Genomic DNA, 17,613 nt, shown 5'->3' with positions numbered 1-17,613 from the left:
ATGTTATTTATATATCATCAGATCAAACTAAATGTATGAAACACATTTAAGATCAATTGGAAATAAAACTTATTTGGGATTTAATTGATGTTTCCAATGTAAAAAATAAAAGTAATTTAAGCGTTTTTTGTTAATATTTTTACTTTTATTTGCTTCACAGCATCAGACATTTTCCCTTGCAACACAGTTAATCTATATCTCAGTCAGTAACTAATATAACCTCATTTCTACTCATATTGACATTTCAGGTGAGACGAGCGTTAACAAGGCGGTTAAAAAACAACATACATTTCTGACATCATACGTCATACTGCTTCACCTGTTATAACCAGCTTTAAACGCTGATGATTCACCAGGTGAACCCTGTTAAATGTCCTTGTCCTCGGAAGGTTTATGTATTCCAGAGCTTGTGATCTTCAGCGTGAGACCGTGACAGCAACGTTTGCACCTAATCCAAGTTCTCTCGGTAGCATCGGAGCCCAGACGTGTCCTGACGCGTTGACCAGTCCATCAATATGTCCTTGTGGTGTTTTTTTTAAAGTTTATAAATCCATGTTAGGCATTTCTCAGATCTCTGAAGGCTTTAAGGTGTTGAAGGTAGTTGGGATCGGCGTCCACCAGTCCCATGGACAGGATCTTGGCCAGTAAATGAACGTCTTCTTCTGTGAGGTCCTTTCGGTGAAACAATAGATTCTCATCAGATCATCTGTTTTATATTTGTCCCGGGTAAAGTTCTTACCTTCTTGTTGTTTGTCGTCGATTCCGGCGCGTTGATTTTTTTGACCTTGGCTCCCTAGAAAAAGACAAACACACATCTTCCTTAAAGTAACCTTTTAAACATCTCAACAAACAATGTATTTAAAAAATATGAACCTCTTTCAGTCCTCTTGTGAAGCACATGATGATCAAGAGAAGGCCGATGACACTCTGAGAAGGATAAAACATTAGTAATAACGTCCTAAACGTTTGTCAAAACACAACATTTCATTGAGAAAATCTACCCCAAGTAGCTGCAACATCTTGGTCCTGGTGTCGAGCTGCTCTGAGGAACAAATCTGAGTTCTTAATGGCCGAGTCTCGGGGGAGACGCCCCAAACGACCGGCAAAACAGGATCCACAACATTTTCAAGCAGCACTTTTATTAACACCTGAATGAGACACTCAGAGGACAAACTTTCTATCTACGCAGGCGTCTGCGTAAGCCAGCCCGATAACGTAGTTTCCACCCATGTTGTTTATGACTTAGAAACGAGTGTTTTGTTACATGTTGGTTGTGGAATAAACAATGACTATTAACATGACAATGTAGTCGATATCAGTCACACAATGTGTCATAGAAACTCTTTCAACGCTAATGAATAACATTTATCAGCTCCTTTACCTACATGAACGAGTCAGGACAAAGTCACTCATGGAATCAATTAATAAATCTACTTCAATCTTCAAAAATTTATTTTAAACACGTTATTTTTATTATTAAACGTTTGACTCACATTTATCAAACACAATATGCATTTGCACCACCAGTGGTCAAAAACATTTCCTCAGGGGCCACGTTTTATACAGTGGCTGTTGAGGGGGCCATCAAGCAAAAAAACGAGGAGCGAAAAGTATAAATTCAACTTATAAAATCAACCGTAATATGCTCTCACATGATTCTTTTTGTGGTGACAATTAAGAATGAAATAAATGAAGAGATTAATAAAATACATCAAAATAAATTAGGAGACTTTACCCTAGAATGGCATAAAAATGATCGTAATTCAATTATATTCATGATCCGGACAGCTGACGCGTAGAAAGAGAGCCAATCACCTTCTCAGCCGAACTGATAATCCGCTTGCAGTTGGTTCTGGTCTGTAACTGTTGCAGCAGAGTACCACACAGTGATGGCGGAAAGGATGATGGACTCCAAAAATTCCAGTGCACCAGGTCACCAGTCAATCCTCTGATCTGTAGATGGACTCGTCTCTGTCTGAGATAAGTCCTATCAAAGTGGTATCGGCAAACTGTTGTTTTGTATTTTAAAAGTATTTTCACATACATCTTTTGAGGAGTAATAAATACAGACAAAAGTCCGAAAACACTTGATCATATTTAGAGACTAGTCATAAATATTAAATGCAAAATAAATACTAAATAAAAATGTTACTTTGCATATGATCTTTGATCACATAAGGGCCAAATAAATACAGTCAAAGGGCTGAATGTTGCACCCAGGCCATACTTTCTAGAGTGATCCGGAAGTAGCAGGTTGATAACATGTGGTTTCATTAGTCGAGTTTTTTTTCATTTGTGCAGCTCGTGACTGTTTGTGTATATATGCATCTTAATGAAAAAAACAACAATAGGAACAACAGGAATCACTTAAAAACCAAAGTACTAAAACTATTGCCTAAGAAAGGTGCAAGTATTTGTTTTTGTTGTATATGAATAAAAGATTATATTGCCATTGTTACTTAACTTGTTACAATACCAATGTTACAATGTAAATATATGAGACACAGTTTACTTCACAGAAGTAGATACAACAGCAGGGTATACATAAATAGCTATTTTAGGAATAAAGAACGACTGTTAAACATTTAAATATAACGATTTAATTTAACTTTTGACTGATTTTGAGTAAAAAATCTGTCGAAAATGCCTGATTTGGGGTCTAAATTATTATATTATTTATATCAAAAAGTGTAGCAAAATGTTTCACTGTCATTATCATATATAATAAAGAAAATTGTGCATGTTTTGACTTCACTACTCTGACTTTGTATTTTTGTCCTCGGTTTGTAGATCACAATGCGCATGCGTGCGTCTCCTCTAGAACATATTCGATGCTTCGCGACGTTTCTGGACCTTTTGTCAAGTAGCCGGTGTTGTGGGGACCACATCACTTCCGGTTTGAGTACGCCCCTTTGAACAAAAGGCAATCAATAATTTACAACAAGCTACAAACTCCTTGTAAAAAATTAATTCGGGGTTCAGACTAAATAACTCTCCACATTTGAATCAATATTTTAAATACTGGTCTATAAGAAAAAACAATACAACAATTATGTGAGGCCTCATAAAGGAACGTGCTTTATTTTGAAAATATGTTAGCGGCGGCTGTGTTAACAGCACGGCGACTTAACGTGTTGTCACTTCCTCGGCAGCCAACAGCAGTTGTTGACGGACTGAAATAACGTTCCCGAGTGAAGCAACCGCACCGGAATCCTGGGATCCAGCTTTTGTGTTGGATCCTGGTCTCGTAGATCACGCAGATGTGCCTGGAAATACAGGACAACTAGCAGCTGGGGAATTAGGTAGGTTTGATTCCTAGGCTTCAACTTTGGACTTGAATTAAATAAAGGAGGGGATCGTGTGTGTTCTACACAATGTATGACTTATTCAATTATTTAATAAACTAATGTTTAACAGTAGAATAAAAAATAAAAATAAATGTTTAAAGGATTGCCTTTAGACATATTTACCAGAAGGTTAGCTTGACACATTTTTACTTAGACAGAGGCGATGCTATATAGTACAGTAAGCACGTGGTTGTAGTTTATTTCTAAAAAATATATATTCCGTAAAAAACATTGCAACAACCTGGTGTCATGGAATATTCGACATTTACATGGTAAACTAGCTCTAAAATGCTGCATAAGTAACTCGGGCATCGACTCGCCGGAAGTATGCTAACGTTAGCATTATAAATATTCTTGTACTACATAGTTGTGTTTTCTCACGAATGCTTTTTTTTTTTAGCTGGACGTCAACTGTTAGCCATACGTCATCTAACCTTGTGCATACAAATGTTTACTCCAGTGTTTACTCACACGTACTACTCCGTCTGGGTCTCTCTACAAACAACACTGCTAACAAACGCAGTCCTACACCAATAAATGTCATGATACACCTTTTTATTGAGGACATTTTAAGGTGTTTTAGCAGCTCATACAGCAGTACTTGACATACATGGAGATTATTTCAGGATGAAAAGTACACACAGACAATACAAATGGTTATTACAATGGAATAACAATGATAATAAACAAGCAGTGGGAAGTGTCTGGCACTGAAGGTTCTGTTTTAGTAAGTAAGTAAGTAAGTCATTTATATTTTTATTTGTATAGCGCTTTTTCAGACCAGTGTCACAAAGCGCTTAAACAATCGAAACAATATTCAATAAAGTATATACTTTAAAGGTCAAGATAAAACTGATAGCACAACAGGAGTTCCAGAAAATCAAGGAAAAGCCTGAACAAATAAAAACGTCTTAAGATGTTTCTTGAAGGAGTCAGTAGATCCATCAAGTGCCATCGTAGTGACCTGAAGGAGGAGGAACAGGTTGGTCAGTCCTCCTCGTGTCTCCCTCCTCCTCCTCCGGATACATCCCAGGACAGAGATGCCCATTAAGATACATTGTAATACATCCTATTACCATGTAATTGTAAAATGTTGTGCAGTCATCCACGCAAAGAGAAGGCAAAATAATTTGACAGTTTAAAAACAACAGGGTGGGAGTTTTGTGATGGTGTCTGTGATGCTCCGACCACTTTTCTCTTCTGGTCTATGACCTAGTTTTGACCTATTCTTCTCTCTACTCGTCTAATCATGTTTCTTACACTCATCACACTGTGGCCAAGTAATTTCCTGTAGTCCAAAATTCAATTTATATTCAATAGTTATTTCAACACACCCAATATTAGATATAAAGGGTTGTAAGTAAGTAAGTAAGTAATTTTTATTTGTATAGCGCTTTTCCCAGACCAGGGTCACAAAGCGCTTAAACAATCAAAACAATATTCAATAAAGTATATACTTTAAAGGTCAAGATAAAACTGATAGCACAACAGGAGTTCCAGAAAATCAAGGTAAAGCCTGAACAAATAAAAATGTTTAAGAAACATCTTAAAGGAGTCAAGCGCAAAGAGAGAGGAAGTGTAAGAAGTAAGAGTGAAAGTATCTGGATGTTATGTTAGTCTTTGTATCCTTTGTCTTTGTTGTTTTTCTCTGATCTATGTTCTTTGTCTTTATCTTTAGACTTAGATTATGTCATCTTGTTCTTTCTCTTTATGTTCTTGTTCTTATTTTATTTTGATTTATTTTTTATTTTTCATGAAAAATTGCTGTATTTTCTGTGGCTATTGGAAAAAACAATTTCCCGAAGGAGACATCCTGAGGGATCAATAAAGTTTTACCTTACCTTACCTTACCTTACCTTAAAACAACAGGGTTTGGAGTTTTGTGATGGTGTCTGTGATGCTCCAACCACTTTTCTCTTCTGGTCTATGACCTAGTTTTGACCTCTTCATTTCTCTACTCGTCTAATCATGTTTCTTACACTCATCACACAGTGGCCAAGTAATTTCCTGTAGTCCAAAATTCAATTTAAATTCAATAGTTATTTCAACACACCCAATATTAGATATAAAGGGGTGTAAGAAAAATATTGATACACTTATCCAGGATTTTTTTTATTTTTAATTTACATGGAAATAACCACAGTTTGTGTTCGCAGATGCAACACTAATAGACTCAGGGACTCATTCATTCCTCATGCTATTAAACTGTTTAATCATGATTTTATTTCATGTTAATCTTTGTACCCTTTTTGTTTGATCTATGTTCTTTATCTTTAGATTTAGATCGTGTCATCTTGCATGTTCTTTTTATTGCACTTTGTTCTTGTTCTTGTTTCATGAATCTATTATCTGGGTTGCTGTGAGCTGGAAAAACAATTTCCCGAAGGAGGCCTCCAGAGAGATTAATAAAGTTTATCCATCTAACTTCCAGCCGCTAGATGGCAGAACTCAGTACATCTTCTGCAGCTAAAGGAAAAGGGAAATCCCAGCAATGACTGTGGATAAGAGGATAAGGTTGTTCCAAGCAGCTTTTATAGCTGATGTTTACACACCCCTCACTACATCGCCTCCAGTGTTTGATCATGATAGTACAGTTAGCCGTTACAGTGTACGTGGTTGTTCAGCAACATATTTTAGATGTCAACAGTAAATTTAGAAACTTCTATAAGAGAATTTAGTGGTAAAGAGTGATAGAACATGTAACTCAAAACAGGGAATGCCAGATTAAGTCACTTAGATTAGAAGAAACTCTGATAACACATGCTGATAAATCAGATTTATTTTTTGTTTATAAATTTTGATAGATTTTTAGAGTTATAGGCAAAATGTATGTTCATGTGATGGCCCGCAAACGGTTCTAACTTTTGTTCACCCAAAAAGACACATTTCAAAACATCAAAATACTTCCGCACTGCTTGTCTGTAATGTCCGTCTTGTCATGACAACTCAATGCGAGGAATTGTTTGGAAAAAATCTTAAAAAAGTATATTTTAAGCTTGTTTGTAGCAGAAGCTTAAAGGCTAACATGCTACAGAGACAGGAAACACTCTGGGTAAATATATTGATCAATATGTAAGTTTTTAAGTGCGTCTTTTTTTGAGGAAGAAAATTGAGCACTGTTAGCGACTGTAAAATGGACTATTTCTAGTGAAATTATCCGAATTTATGGTCAATTTTCTGCTTGTAACTCTGAAAACCCTTAGTTGACATGTGGGTGAGTAGAAAATGAGTAAATTGAAAAAGAAAATAATTATTCGTACTGTAAAAAGAACTCTGGTAAACATGTGATTTAAAGGCCCCCAAAATCGAGACAGTGCTGTCAAATAATAGTGTGAAAGTAATAGTTATTTGTAAAGGGAAAAAAAAAATTGATATATTATAGTAAAGAAAAAAAAGTGATGTTTCGATTTTTCTTTAACATAGTAAATTTGGTCAATCTCACACATGATTTATTAAATTCGACTAGAACTATCCATAAACTGGAGAGCGGTGACAAATGGGGATGTAAAAAAGTATTGATATAACGATATATCGTGATATTGACAGCACTATACTCCCACTTTTATTATTCAGTGTATGTAAGGTGGATGTGCTCTTTGTGTCGTACAGGTGGTCCGGCTGTGCTGTCAGGGAAGTGGACCATGCTGTGTTGGGGCAATGCTGCCTGTGGACAGCTCGGTTTGGGAGGCATAGACGAGGAGATCGTCGTCGAGCCACGGAAATGCAAGTTCTTTCATGGAAAGCACGTCTCCAACGTGGGTTGTGGTCGCAGACACACAGTTTTCGCGCTGGACGACGGCACAGTGTACACGTGTGGCTGCAACGACCTGGGCCAGCTCGGGCATGATAAGTCCAGAAAGAAACCAGGTTGGTGGTCTTCTTCTTTTTTCTTTTTTTTCGGTGGCTCTTCAGTCATGTTGACTTTAGTTTTCCATCAGAGCAGGTCGTGGCGTTGGACGCTCAGATCATCGTGGCGGTGTCCTGTGGTGAATCTCACACTGTTTCCCTGAACGACAATGGGCAGTTGTTCTCCTGGGGTCTGGGCTCTGATGGGCAGCTGGGCCTCAATAACTTTGAAGAATGTGTTCGTGTGCCTCGGTAGGACGAACATCTACATTCTGCATCAGCTACACAGAAAGAAAAATAACCTTTTTTTTTTTCTGTCTCCAGGAACATCAAAAGTTTGTCAGATGTCCCAATCGCTCAGGTTTCTTGTGGCTACTGGCACTCACATGCACTTTCAAGAGGTGAGAAGGAAACGTAAACTTTCATCCAAACATCAGATTAATCGTCCTGTGACCGACAGGTGGGCAGGTCTTCTCCTGGGGCCAGAATCGATATGGGCAACTTGGGCTGGGAAATAACGGGCCAAGCATCCCCACACCCCAAATCATCCAATCCCTGCAGGGCATTCCCTTTGCACAGATATCAGCAGGGGGCGCTCACAGCTTTGCCCTCACCCTCTCCGGGGCCGTGTTCGGTTGGGGACGCAACAAGTTCGGCCAGCTTGGTCTCAATGACAGCAATGGTGAGAGAAAGACTGCAGTAGAAACATCTTTTTGAGAAGGTTTTTCTGTGTTGTGTGGGTTTACTCCAGGTTTCCACCCACAGTCCAAAAACATACAGAGGTTGATTTGTAGGTAATTGTCCGTAGATATAAGGGTGTGTGTGGATGGTTGTGTTTCTTTGTGTGTCCTGCAATAGACTGGTGTCCTGCCGCTCGCCTCAATAAACTGGGATAGGCTCCATCCCCCCCATGACCTCCATAAGGGAACCAGCATCATTAAATCATTGAATGAATTATTCAATAATCAACACATTTTTGGGTGCAGGCCTCACCCCAAAACATGAATAAAGCAACCGTAACTTTAGTTTCAGATCACAAGCAATGGCTAAAAAGAAGATATTATGCATAAACCAGGGAAATCGAACTTCATTATACAATCCTTTAGCAAACCATGAGAGTGAAATATGTATTTATCAAAATGCCTTCAATCAAAGTACAATGAGAAATTGTTTTTTAATTTCATGTATGCTCGGTCTATCTTAACTACCCTTTGTGTTTTTCATCCTATACCAAACACTCAAAGAAATTCCCCCTCAAACCGATTTTACTCTTATGGGAAGTGTTTAATTGTTGTCCTCCATAATCTCTGTTCCTTGACCATCTGACAGGCTGCAAAAAAATGACTTGGCAGGCCATAATTGGCCCCCTGGGCCCTGACATAAAACAGAATAATAAAAGTATAGGAGTCACTTTTTGTGATTGTAATTATGTCAAACTTTTAAACAATAATTTGTTGTTTTCTTTGTCACCATGTTATGAATCTTTTCTTTTATCAATTTAAACGGTTCACTGTACATCTTTAACCCCATAATAATGACTATGAAAATATGATTTATCTCACTTATTATCCAGTTGTACAGCTTTAAAATAAAAGTAAAAGACCCAGATCACTGACTGATGTTTGTAGTCTTTAAGAGCAGATCTTTTTGTCATATATGACACATGTACTGAGCAATTTCTTGCATTAAGGTTTGCTTTAGACTTATTTTTCTAATGTGGGAATTCTATTGATGGTCTGATGAAGCTTCATGAAAGCATGAAACAGTGTCATGTTGTTTAGATGTCGGTAGGTGGCGCCATCAGTTCAAAAATGATGTGATGTTTCATTAGAACAGTTGTTAAAAACAAAGTAAAATAGTGCAGAGACCGCCATCTAGTGGACTTTTAATTGACACTGCTTCATGAAGCTTCACCAGACCACTCGTAAACACCGACACAGTAATGAATAAAATGATAAATGTTTTTTATTTCAGATCGGTCCTTTCCAACACTTCTGAAGTCTCTTCGGTCACAGAGAGTCATTTACATCTCCTGTGGAGAAGACCACACGGCAGCTCTGACCAAGTTAAGTTGATTATTTTGTGTAAATGTTTATCTTCGGATTGTTTGACGTCATATATCAAGTTGGATTTAAGTGGAAAACCATTATTTCTCACCATTTGTTTGAATTTTTTTGTTTATTTCCTGTCATAATACTGAGTCCTGTTGAACTAACAGGAAGGAGGGGTGTTCACATTTGGAGCAGGAGGCTACGGACAGCTGGGGCACAACTCCACCAACCAGGAAATTAACCCCAGGAAGGTGTTTGAGCTGATGGGAAATGTCGTCACACAGATCGCATGTGGAAGGTGCGTTCAAGTGCTTTGTTTCTACTTGTTTTAATTCCACCCCTCCCTTGAAATCTGGGGCGGAAAGATTCTTAGTGCAAAGTAAATTCTTCCAAAAATGTAAAGTAGATCCTAGTAATGATGAGAGCTGTTCCTGGACAATCCTGGATCTTAACAGAGCTCATAAGGTGTTAATCTGTTTAGAGCAGAGACGAGGACTTTAAAGCGGTTTAGGACTTAATTCTCCAACCCAAAAACCGTGATGCAATACATGGGACAAAATGATGAAAAATATCCTTTATATTTTATAATTTATAAAGTAAATGTAGCTATATATTTAACAGATATTTCCTTTTATGTGAAATATTACTTACAATGACAGTCTTCATAAGAGTTGATTATGTAGTTTTTCAATTTGAGGATCCATTCTTTCCCCTTTATTGCCAAAAGTATATTTTGTATCCAGCTTTGAGGATCAGTCACAGCTTCAGAAATGATGACTCATACGTATATACGTTGCCATCCACACCTTCTCACTAATATATGAGTTTCTATCCATACCTCGCCCAGAGTTCTCTTAGAATCTTCTGGAATCAATTCTAAGCTAAGATTCTTTGCTAGCAATTCATAGGAGAAACTACGAGCTCTCTAAAAGGATTCTCAGAATCCAAAGGAACACATCCCCTGACTCTCTGGCTCCCCCTGCAGGCAGCACACGATAGCGTTCACGCCCTCCTCCGGGAAGATGGACTCATTTGGACTCGGCGGTAACGGACAACTGGGCACCCGATCCACGTGCAACAGAAAAAGCCCCTCTTCTATCAAAGGTAGCTGGGTGGCCTCCATCACGTCCACAGATATAGGTAAGACGGAAATGTTTTGTACGTTTTAAATGTAACCCTCTTGAATAAAATAAGTTCGAGCTTTTAAATGTTGCAATATATTTTTTATTGTTACTTGCAGGCTTAAAGGCTTAAAGTACGGTGGCCCTCAATGGAAAAAAACAGGAGCAAATTGGAACTACAAAACAAAAAACATGATGACAAAGACAAAATATATTATTTGATAAATTTTCTGTAAACCAAACAAAAATCTCAATTGTTTTTTTTAAATTGTCCAAAAAACAAAGACATTGAAAGAAATTGTCATTTGATTTAGTAATTTCCGATTTCGTAAAAAAAAGTCATGATTCTTGTCTCTATAAAGCGAGGAAGTTTATTGCCCAAGCAAAGGTAAAGGAATATGCAACCCACTCTTGATCCCTGACCTACCTACTAATAACCTGCCAGAGGGGGGTGCTAATGAGTCAATATAAGCGGGAACTCCATTCAAACTACAAGTAGACAACAGATTTTTGTTACATCCTGGATATTTAGGATAGTTTGCTAACATGTCTGTAATCTTAAGTTTGTTTTTTTTCATGCAGAAACGGACGCAAACTGCTTCATCAGGAGGATTTACGCTGGAGGAGACCAGAGTTTTGCTCAGTACTGCACTACAAATGTAGGATCTCGTTGATGACAAGATCAACCCGTGTCCCTCTGCTGAACTTTGTCTTGCGTTTCAGAACCTTTATAACTCGACAGACACCGTGACTCAAGACCCCAGCAGGAGGATTTGCACACTAAATGAAGATATCGTCCAGAAATGGTTGGGTCACTCGCCAGGAAGACTCCCAGTGGAAATTTCAAAGTAAGAAAATCATTAAAAAAAAAATAATAGAAAAATACTGAATCTCTATTTGTCGTCCCACTGTTCATGTTTCCTCCGCTCAGCCAGATTGATCTGGTCTTCTCTTCAGCCAGCTGCCTCAATGGATCTTTCCTGTCGAGAAGGTAACAACAACCTGACTCTGGCTAGAAGGTTATGTGATTGTCAGATTCCAATCAATCTTCCAGAGACAAGGACAAGAAGTTTACACCTTGGTTGTGCTTTACATTAGTGTCTGGATCCATGAATCATTTGAAGGATCAAGTTCTGGAAATTCTCCTGCCAGCTGCTGTCATTAGCAGCTAATTTAATCATTTAAAATGTTTTTTTAATTGGATTAATTAATTAAAAGAAGGTTAAGAAAAATCCCTAACGGGTGGACCTTGGCCGAGGTCTGCGCTCTCTGAATGAAGTCTTCACTAGATACTTGAATATCAAACGTCGACTGTCTTCCGTGTCACAGCCACCCGGATCACTACAGCACCAGCAGTAAACATCCAGGAGTGGACGTCATGGCCGCTCGTCTCCTGTTTCACAGACTAATACAGCAAGATTCCCCTGAGATCGCCCAGCAGGTTCGTGATGAAACATGTCTTTTAAAAAAAACAAACATTTTAACGTTGCTGATGCTTTTTTGATCGCCCCGTAGATCGCTGCCAATCTGGAGAAGAACCTGATCCCCAAACTCAGCAACTCTCCCCCAGATATAGAAGCCTTGAGACTCTACCTCACTCTCCCAGAATGCCCTCTGTTCAGGGACCATAAGAATTACGTCACCATCACCATCCCGTTTGCGCAATCCATCATCAGTCTAAAAGAAGCTCCAGTCAGGGTGCTCGGTGGGTCTAGCTTTTTTTCTTTTTCTTCACTTACTCATAACCTGTTTATTTAGTTTTCCAGACTTTTCAAACTCATTCTAAGTCAGATTAATCGCACCATTTCTGTGGATTCATGTCGATGAGAATCATTCATATCGAATGAAAAATCTTCCCATTTTAATTAGTTTCAATCCCTTTATTTTACAACTTAAGATTTTGATTGAGAATTAATGATAACAAAATGTTAAATTTCCATGAATTACATCACTGGGAACTTTAAGGGTTTACAGCGAGGGTGGTCAATTCTATACACACACATTTTGCTGTGATTGGTCAAAGGTTTGCCACCACATGTCATATCAATCCAGGAAGTCTCCACCTGCAAGGAACCCGTTGTTTAAACAAAGTGGGGCGTGAATACAGCTGGCTGGAGGAGTGAAGCCATTATTACGTCATAATGGACTCCGCCCTTGTTACCTCTTATTCACCCAGATTTCAGACGGGGGAGAACTTTACAAAGTAATGCGTTAAGAACATGGTCATGATGAGGCACCAGCTTGATAAGCCATCATGATCGTCATCCTTCTTGTGTCTGCTGCAGGAAACTGGTGGTCCACATTCGAGCCTCACGTCTTCCAACGTCTGGTGGAGCTGTACAAGGAGGTGCTGGTGTTCCTGCTGGAGATGCGTAAAATGGGCATCCCTCCTTCCGAGCAGAGGATCTTCACCTGTTTCCTGGACATGTCACTACGACTTCTAGAGATCCTCCACATGGTGATAAATCTAACGATGCCTTAAAAGTCGGATTGATGCCTCGGCACTGATTTATTCATTTCTTTCAGGTGAATGAACGAGCGGGACACAAAATACAGTACGATAAGTTTTACATTAACGAACTGGATGATTTGATAGACATCCGGAACGACTACGTCACGTGGATTCAAATGCAAATGCATCCGATGGTGAGTCAATGGCGAGATGTTTCGGTTCCATGTATCCCACCGACTGGTGTTTTTTCCAGGGCCACGACGGTGTGGTGACGCTGTGCAGGTTTCCGTTTGTGTTCGACGCGCAGGCGAAGACAACTCTGCTGCAGACGGACGCCGTCATTCAGATGCAGGTACTGAAGGAAATACTGGAGGTTTTGGGTGACGGGTGATCTCTAACCGTTGTGCCACTAGATGGCGGTAGATCAGGCCCAGATGCAGAACCTCAGCTCCATGTTCATACCTGCGGTGGAATCGGTGAATCCCTGTCTCATCCTCATCGTGCGGAGGGAAAACATCGTAGGGGACACGATGGAGGTCCTCAGGAAGTCCAAGAATGTAGACTACAAGAAGCCGCTGAAAGTGAGATCCTTTTGTCGGGGTCGCCACAAAAACCCTTTCTGACGTCTCATGTGTCGCATCAGGTGGTTTTTGTCGGGGAGGAAGCTGTGGACGCGGGCGGCGTGAGGAAGGAGTTCTTCCTCTTGATCATGAAGGAGCTGCTCGACCCCAAGTACGGAATGTTTCGTTACAACGACGAGTCCAGGCTCATCTGGTTCTCAAACAAGGTAATAAAAAAAACACTTAAATTATTTAAAGAAACAATTTATTGCATTTATTTATAATTAATAGTTCAGGCTCTATATAAATCATTAACCCTTTGTTTTTCCGGGGTTATGAGAGGTAACTTTTAATGGGTGTAGAATTATGTTTAATATTTCATGTCTGGCACTTATTCAACATGACTGATTTATTGACAGGTAAAATTGATAAACAAAACACTACTGGATATTTGAACGCAAAAGAATAATGACTTCTATGTTATAACCACAATAAGCAAACTCACTGATACTATTTGACATATTTACAATAACAAACCTTTCACGGCTGGACTTCACTGATCCTGAACTAAAACTGATGTTTCTTTATGAAGGTATGTGACACTCGTGCAAAATATTTAAAAATAAAATCGCTTTCTAACTCAATCAATCGTTTAATAAACGCTCCTGGTTTTCAACATCCTTCAGCCAATCCCCCTCAGTGAACTCATCACTGTGGCTGCAAGGATTAAGATAATTTCTACTGTGTCACCATTGGAACGCGCTAGTTTTCTGCTTTCAGAGACTTTTACCTTTTTATTTTCAACCCGACCCACCACTGAGGTGTTTGCATTGAGACGCCTCCAAAACTCTACTCATGTGCAGAAGAGTCTGTTCTGTGCAAATAAAAGGTTAAATCCTGATGACCCCGCAAGACGTTGATAAAAGTAGTCCAGTTGAAATTGTGTTCTCCTTCTGGTCAGACCTTCGAGGACATCGACTTGTTCAGTCTGATCGGGGTCATCTGCGGCCTGGCCATCTACAACCTGACCATCGTGGAGCTCAGCTTTCCAGTGGCTCTTTACAAGAAGCTCCTGAAGAGGAACCCCACGTTGGACGACCTGAAGGAGCTGCAGCCAGACGTGGGGAGGTGAGCGCTCGCTCGAATCTCAGCGTCCACAGAGTCGTGAAGAAGCTTCTCTCCTCAGGAGCCTGCAGCAGCTGATGGACTACACGGAAGACGACATGGAGGAAACGTTCTGCCTGAATTTCACAGTAAGGTCTTGGGGCTTCAGACAATTCATCATAACTTCAAATATATCTCACAGTATATTTTTATTAATGATTTTGCTCACAACACTTTTGAAGTTATTAGTTAATAAGTTCTCTCCCGGCATCTCGCCAAACGAGATTACGGTTTAAATTAAACAGTCTGACATCACTCTGGTGCAGGTGTCCTCCCCTAGAAGCCCTAAATCAGTTAAGAACCTACATGTTAATCGTGCAAAAATTTTTTTTTATTAAAACATGGTGAAAGTTACTTCTGACCTTAGGTGTGTTTGTAATGTGAACATTAAGCAGCAAACCTTATTTTTATTATTTGTTGTTAAAGTACAAAACAGGAGTTTTAGGGGTTACTTAGAAATTGACTAGAGTCCTTGAATGCAACTCGTGTTTTTGTGACCAATCAGAGCAGAGTGGGCGTGGTTGCTTGGACGAGACTCCTTCTCAGCCAAACCAGTGTATTTTAAGTGGGCGGCGCTTAAGTGTATTTTCTAATGTAAATATCTTTTATTAAATGAGAGTTATGTGCAAAAAGAAACATACTGATGAGTATAATAGAAGTCCTAGAACAATTTAAGAGACTTTAATCCACAATTTAGGTGCCCTTTAAGGAACTCCGAACACAACGCTTTCTTTTCTTGCTTTACTGGATGTTTCTTGTATTGATATCTTATCGATATGTATAAAACCATAACTGAAACGTGCAAAAATAAACGGCGTTCAAAATACATTACAGATATTAACTCGTTTCTTTCGACATCTAAAAAATGAGCCGAGGTTCAAAGGTGGAGAACACGTTCAGTCTTCTGTGATTCTACTGAGAAGTTAGCATGCTGTCCTAGATCTTCTATCAACCTAAGGAGCACTCACTCTGCTGAAAAACGCTAATAAGACGATGTCTCACCTTTTACGGTTTCGACTGTAACTCGTTTTTAACTGTTTACACATTGTAATTAACATATTTATTTTAAACTCTTTTGAAACTTGTATCCTACTTATTAACTTGTTCAACTCAAAGGCATGACAATGATGTAATTCCAGATAACAGAGGAAAACTACGGTGCGACGGAGGTTCTAGAACTCGCCCCGAATGGTGAAGAAATCTCAGTAAATAAATCCAACAGGTGACGAAAGAATATCTTTGTTAACAACATATACTTCATGGAATTAAACATTGATTCGCATGAATGTGACTGCGGTGCCTGTAACGCCTCTATAATGTTCTCCCTCTCAGGCAAGAGTTCGTCAACGCCTACGTGGACTACATTTTCAACCGGTCGGTGGCGCCGCTGTTCGAGTGCTTCTACGCAGGGTTCCACAAGGTCTGCGGCGGGAAGGTTCTGGAGCTGTTCCAGCCCAACGAGCTGCAGGCCATGGTGATCGGAAACACAAACTACGACTGGACGGAGCTGGAGAAGGTGCGTAGAAATGATTGTGTGAATGAATCGTCAACCTTCGGAAGTGTAGATAAGTGGTGACCCCTGCTGGCGCCTCACGAGTACTGCAGTGTCCCACTCTTGTCAGTAAGTAATTAGTATTTATATAGCGCTTTTCAAGACCAGGGTCACAAAGCGCTTAGAAAAAACAAAAACAAAAACAAAACAATAAAATAAATACTTAAAAGGTCAAGATAACACGGAGACAAACACAGGAGTCTCAGAAAATCAAGGAAAAGCCTGCAAGAATAAAAGTGTCTTAAGATGTTTCTTAAGGGAGTCAGTAGATCATCAAACACAGAGGGAGAGGAAGATGGTTCTATAGCTTAGGAGCAACAGATTTCTCTCCTCTGGTCCTGAACCGTGTGCGAGGAACCATCAGTAGATTCTGATCCACAGACCTCAGAGCCCGAGCTGGGGTGTAAGTCTGGATCAGATCAGTGATTTAAGGAGGAGTCTGACCATGAATAGATCTGAAAGTAAGCACCAGAATTTTAAAGTTGATCCTGAAAGAAACTTGCAGCCAGTGAAGAGTTTTAAGGATCAGAGAAATGTGAGTTCTTCTACTAGAGCGGGTCAGAATTCTTGCTGCAGAGTTCTGTGTCAACTGCAGGCGAAACAGATCCTTCTCGTCAAGACATGAAAACAAACTGTTGCAACAGTCCAGACAAGAAGACACAAATGCTGAAAGAGTCTGCGGAGGGAACGATGACGCATTCTTTTGTATCTTCCAGGCGACTGAGTACAAAGGAGAGTACTGGGCCGAGCATCCCACGATCAAACTCTTCTGGGAGGTTTTCCACGACCTTCCACTGGAGAAGAAAAAGCAGTTTCTCTGTAAGGAAAGCACCCTTTGAAGACGACACGTCTCTTTGAGTTGATTGGTTTGTGCTCTCAGTGTTTCTCACAGGAAGTGATCGCATCCCCATCCTGGGCATGAAAAGTCTTAAGCTGGTCATCCAGCCCACGGGAGGAGGAGAGGAGTATCTACCTGTAGCACACACCTGCTTCAACCTGCTGGATCTGCCCAAGTACACCGGTCGGGAAACGCTCTGTGCAAAGCTGCTTCAGGCCATAGATCAATACCAAGGCTTTAATTTAGCGTGAACCAGCTGCAGCTGGAACTGAACTCTAGAATGAAAAACCAAACGACAAAAAAGCTCTTTTTACATTTCATGTCGTGTCTTTGGTAACGACACGGGAGGAGATAAAGATGTGTGACGAGCATTGTAGTAAGTATTACTCTTGGTTTTAGAGGACGGATGAATCATAAGGAGTTCCACATTTTTACTTTAGTATTTGGTTGCCATCATCACTCGAACTAACGCCCCCCCCTGGCCATACTGACTAACTGCTTTCATAATCCAGAGTGGATTTTGTTTAGGCTGAGCCACAAAACAATCCCGGAATAAAAAAAAATGCCAACAAGCAATTGTGTTTTTTCTAAGCGTCTCATTTAATGTGAAGGAATCTTGGAGGATGAGAACTGTGTTCCAGTCATTCTTTGGTTCCTTCCACACTTAGAACTGTTACTGTAC

At 39.7% G+C, this 17,613-nt stretch overlaps 1 protein-coding gene and 1 long non-coding RNA gene across 2 annotated transcripts; one reads left to right on the top strand and one right to left on the bottom strand.

Moving 5' to 3' along the window:
- Positions 1-123: 123 nt before the first annotated feature.
- On the bottom strand, positions 124-1,060 carry LOC148069278 (uncharacterized). The gene is made up of 4 exons (XR_015713011.1): positions 1,002-1,060; positions 874-927; positions 740-793; positions 124-672 (listed from the first exon to the last, which is right to left on the bottom strand). It is a non-coding gene; the product is annotated as an uncharacterized LOC148069278 (long non-coding RNA).
- Positions 1,061-2,988: 1,928 nt separating this feature from the next.
- On the top strand, positions 2,989-17,515 carry herc4 (HECT and RLD domain containing E3 ubiquitin protein ligase 4). Its single transcript, XM_087802434.1, has 24 exons — positions 2,989-3,302; positions 6,957-7,214; positions 7,286-7,445; positions 7,518-7,594; positions 7,654-7,875; positions 9,168-9,263; positions 9,416-9,542; positions 10,230-10,384; positions 10,948-11,024; positions 11,089-11,213; positions 11,297-11,356; positions 11,695-11,806; positions 11,881-12,070; positions 12,651-12,823; positions 12,892-13,011; positions 13,071-13,169; positions 13,231-13,398; positions 13,461-13,604; positions 14,339-14,505; positions 14,564-14,630; positions 15,681-15,763; positions 15,874-16,057; positions 16,810-16,912; positions 16,974-17,515. Exons 2-24 carry the CDS (start codon positions 6,989-6,991, stop codon positions 17,180-17,182), a joined length of 3,144 nt encoding a protein of 1,047 aa, XP_087658560.1. The 5' UTR covers positions 2,989-3,302; positions 6,957-6,988; the 3' UTR covers positions 17,183-17,515.
- Positions 17,516-17,613: the final 98 nt, after the last annotated feature.

The sequence above is a fragment of the Callionymus lyra genome, chromosome 11, assembly GCF_982586985.1.
Source record: "Callionymus lyra chromosome 11, fCalLyr1.hap1.1, whole genome shotgun sequence".
Taxonomy (NCBI): Eukaryota; Metazoa; Chordata; class Actinopteri; order Syngnathiformes; family Callionymidae; genus Callionymus; species Callionymus lyra.
Note: the sequence above shows the minus strand (reverse complement) of the source record. Positions and strands in the feature narration are given on the sequence as shown.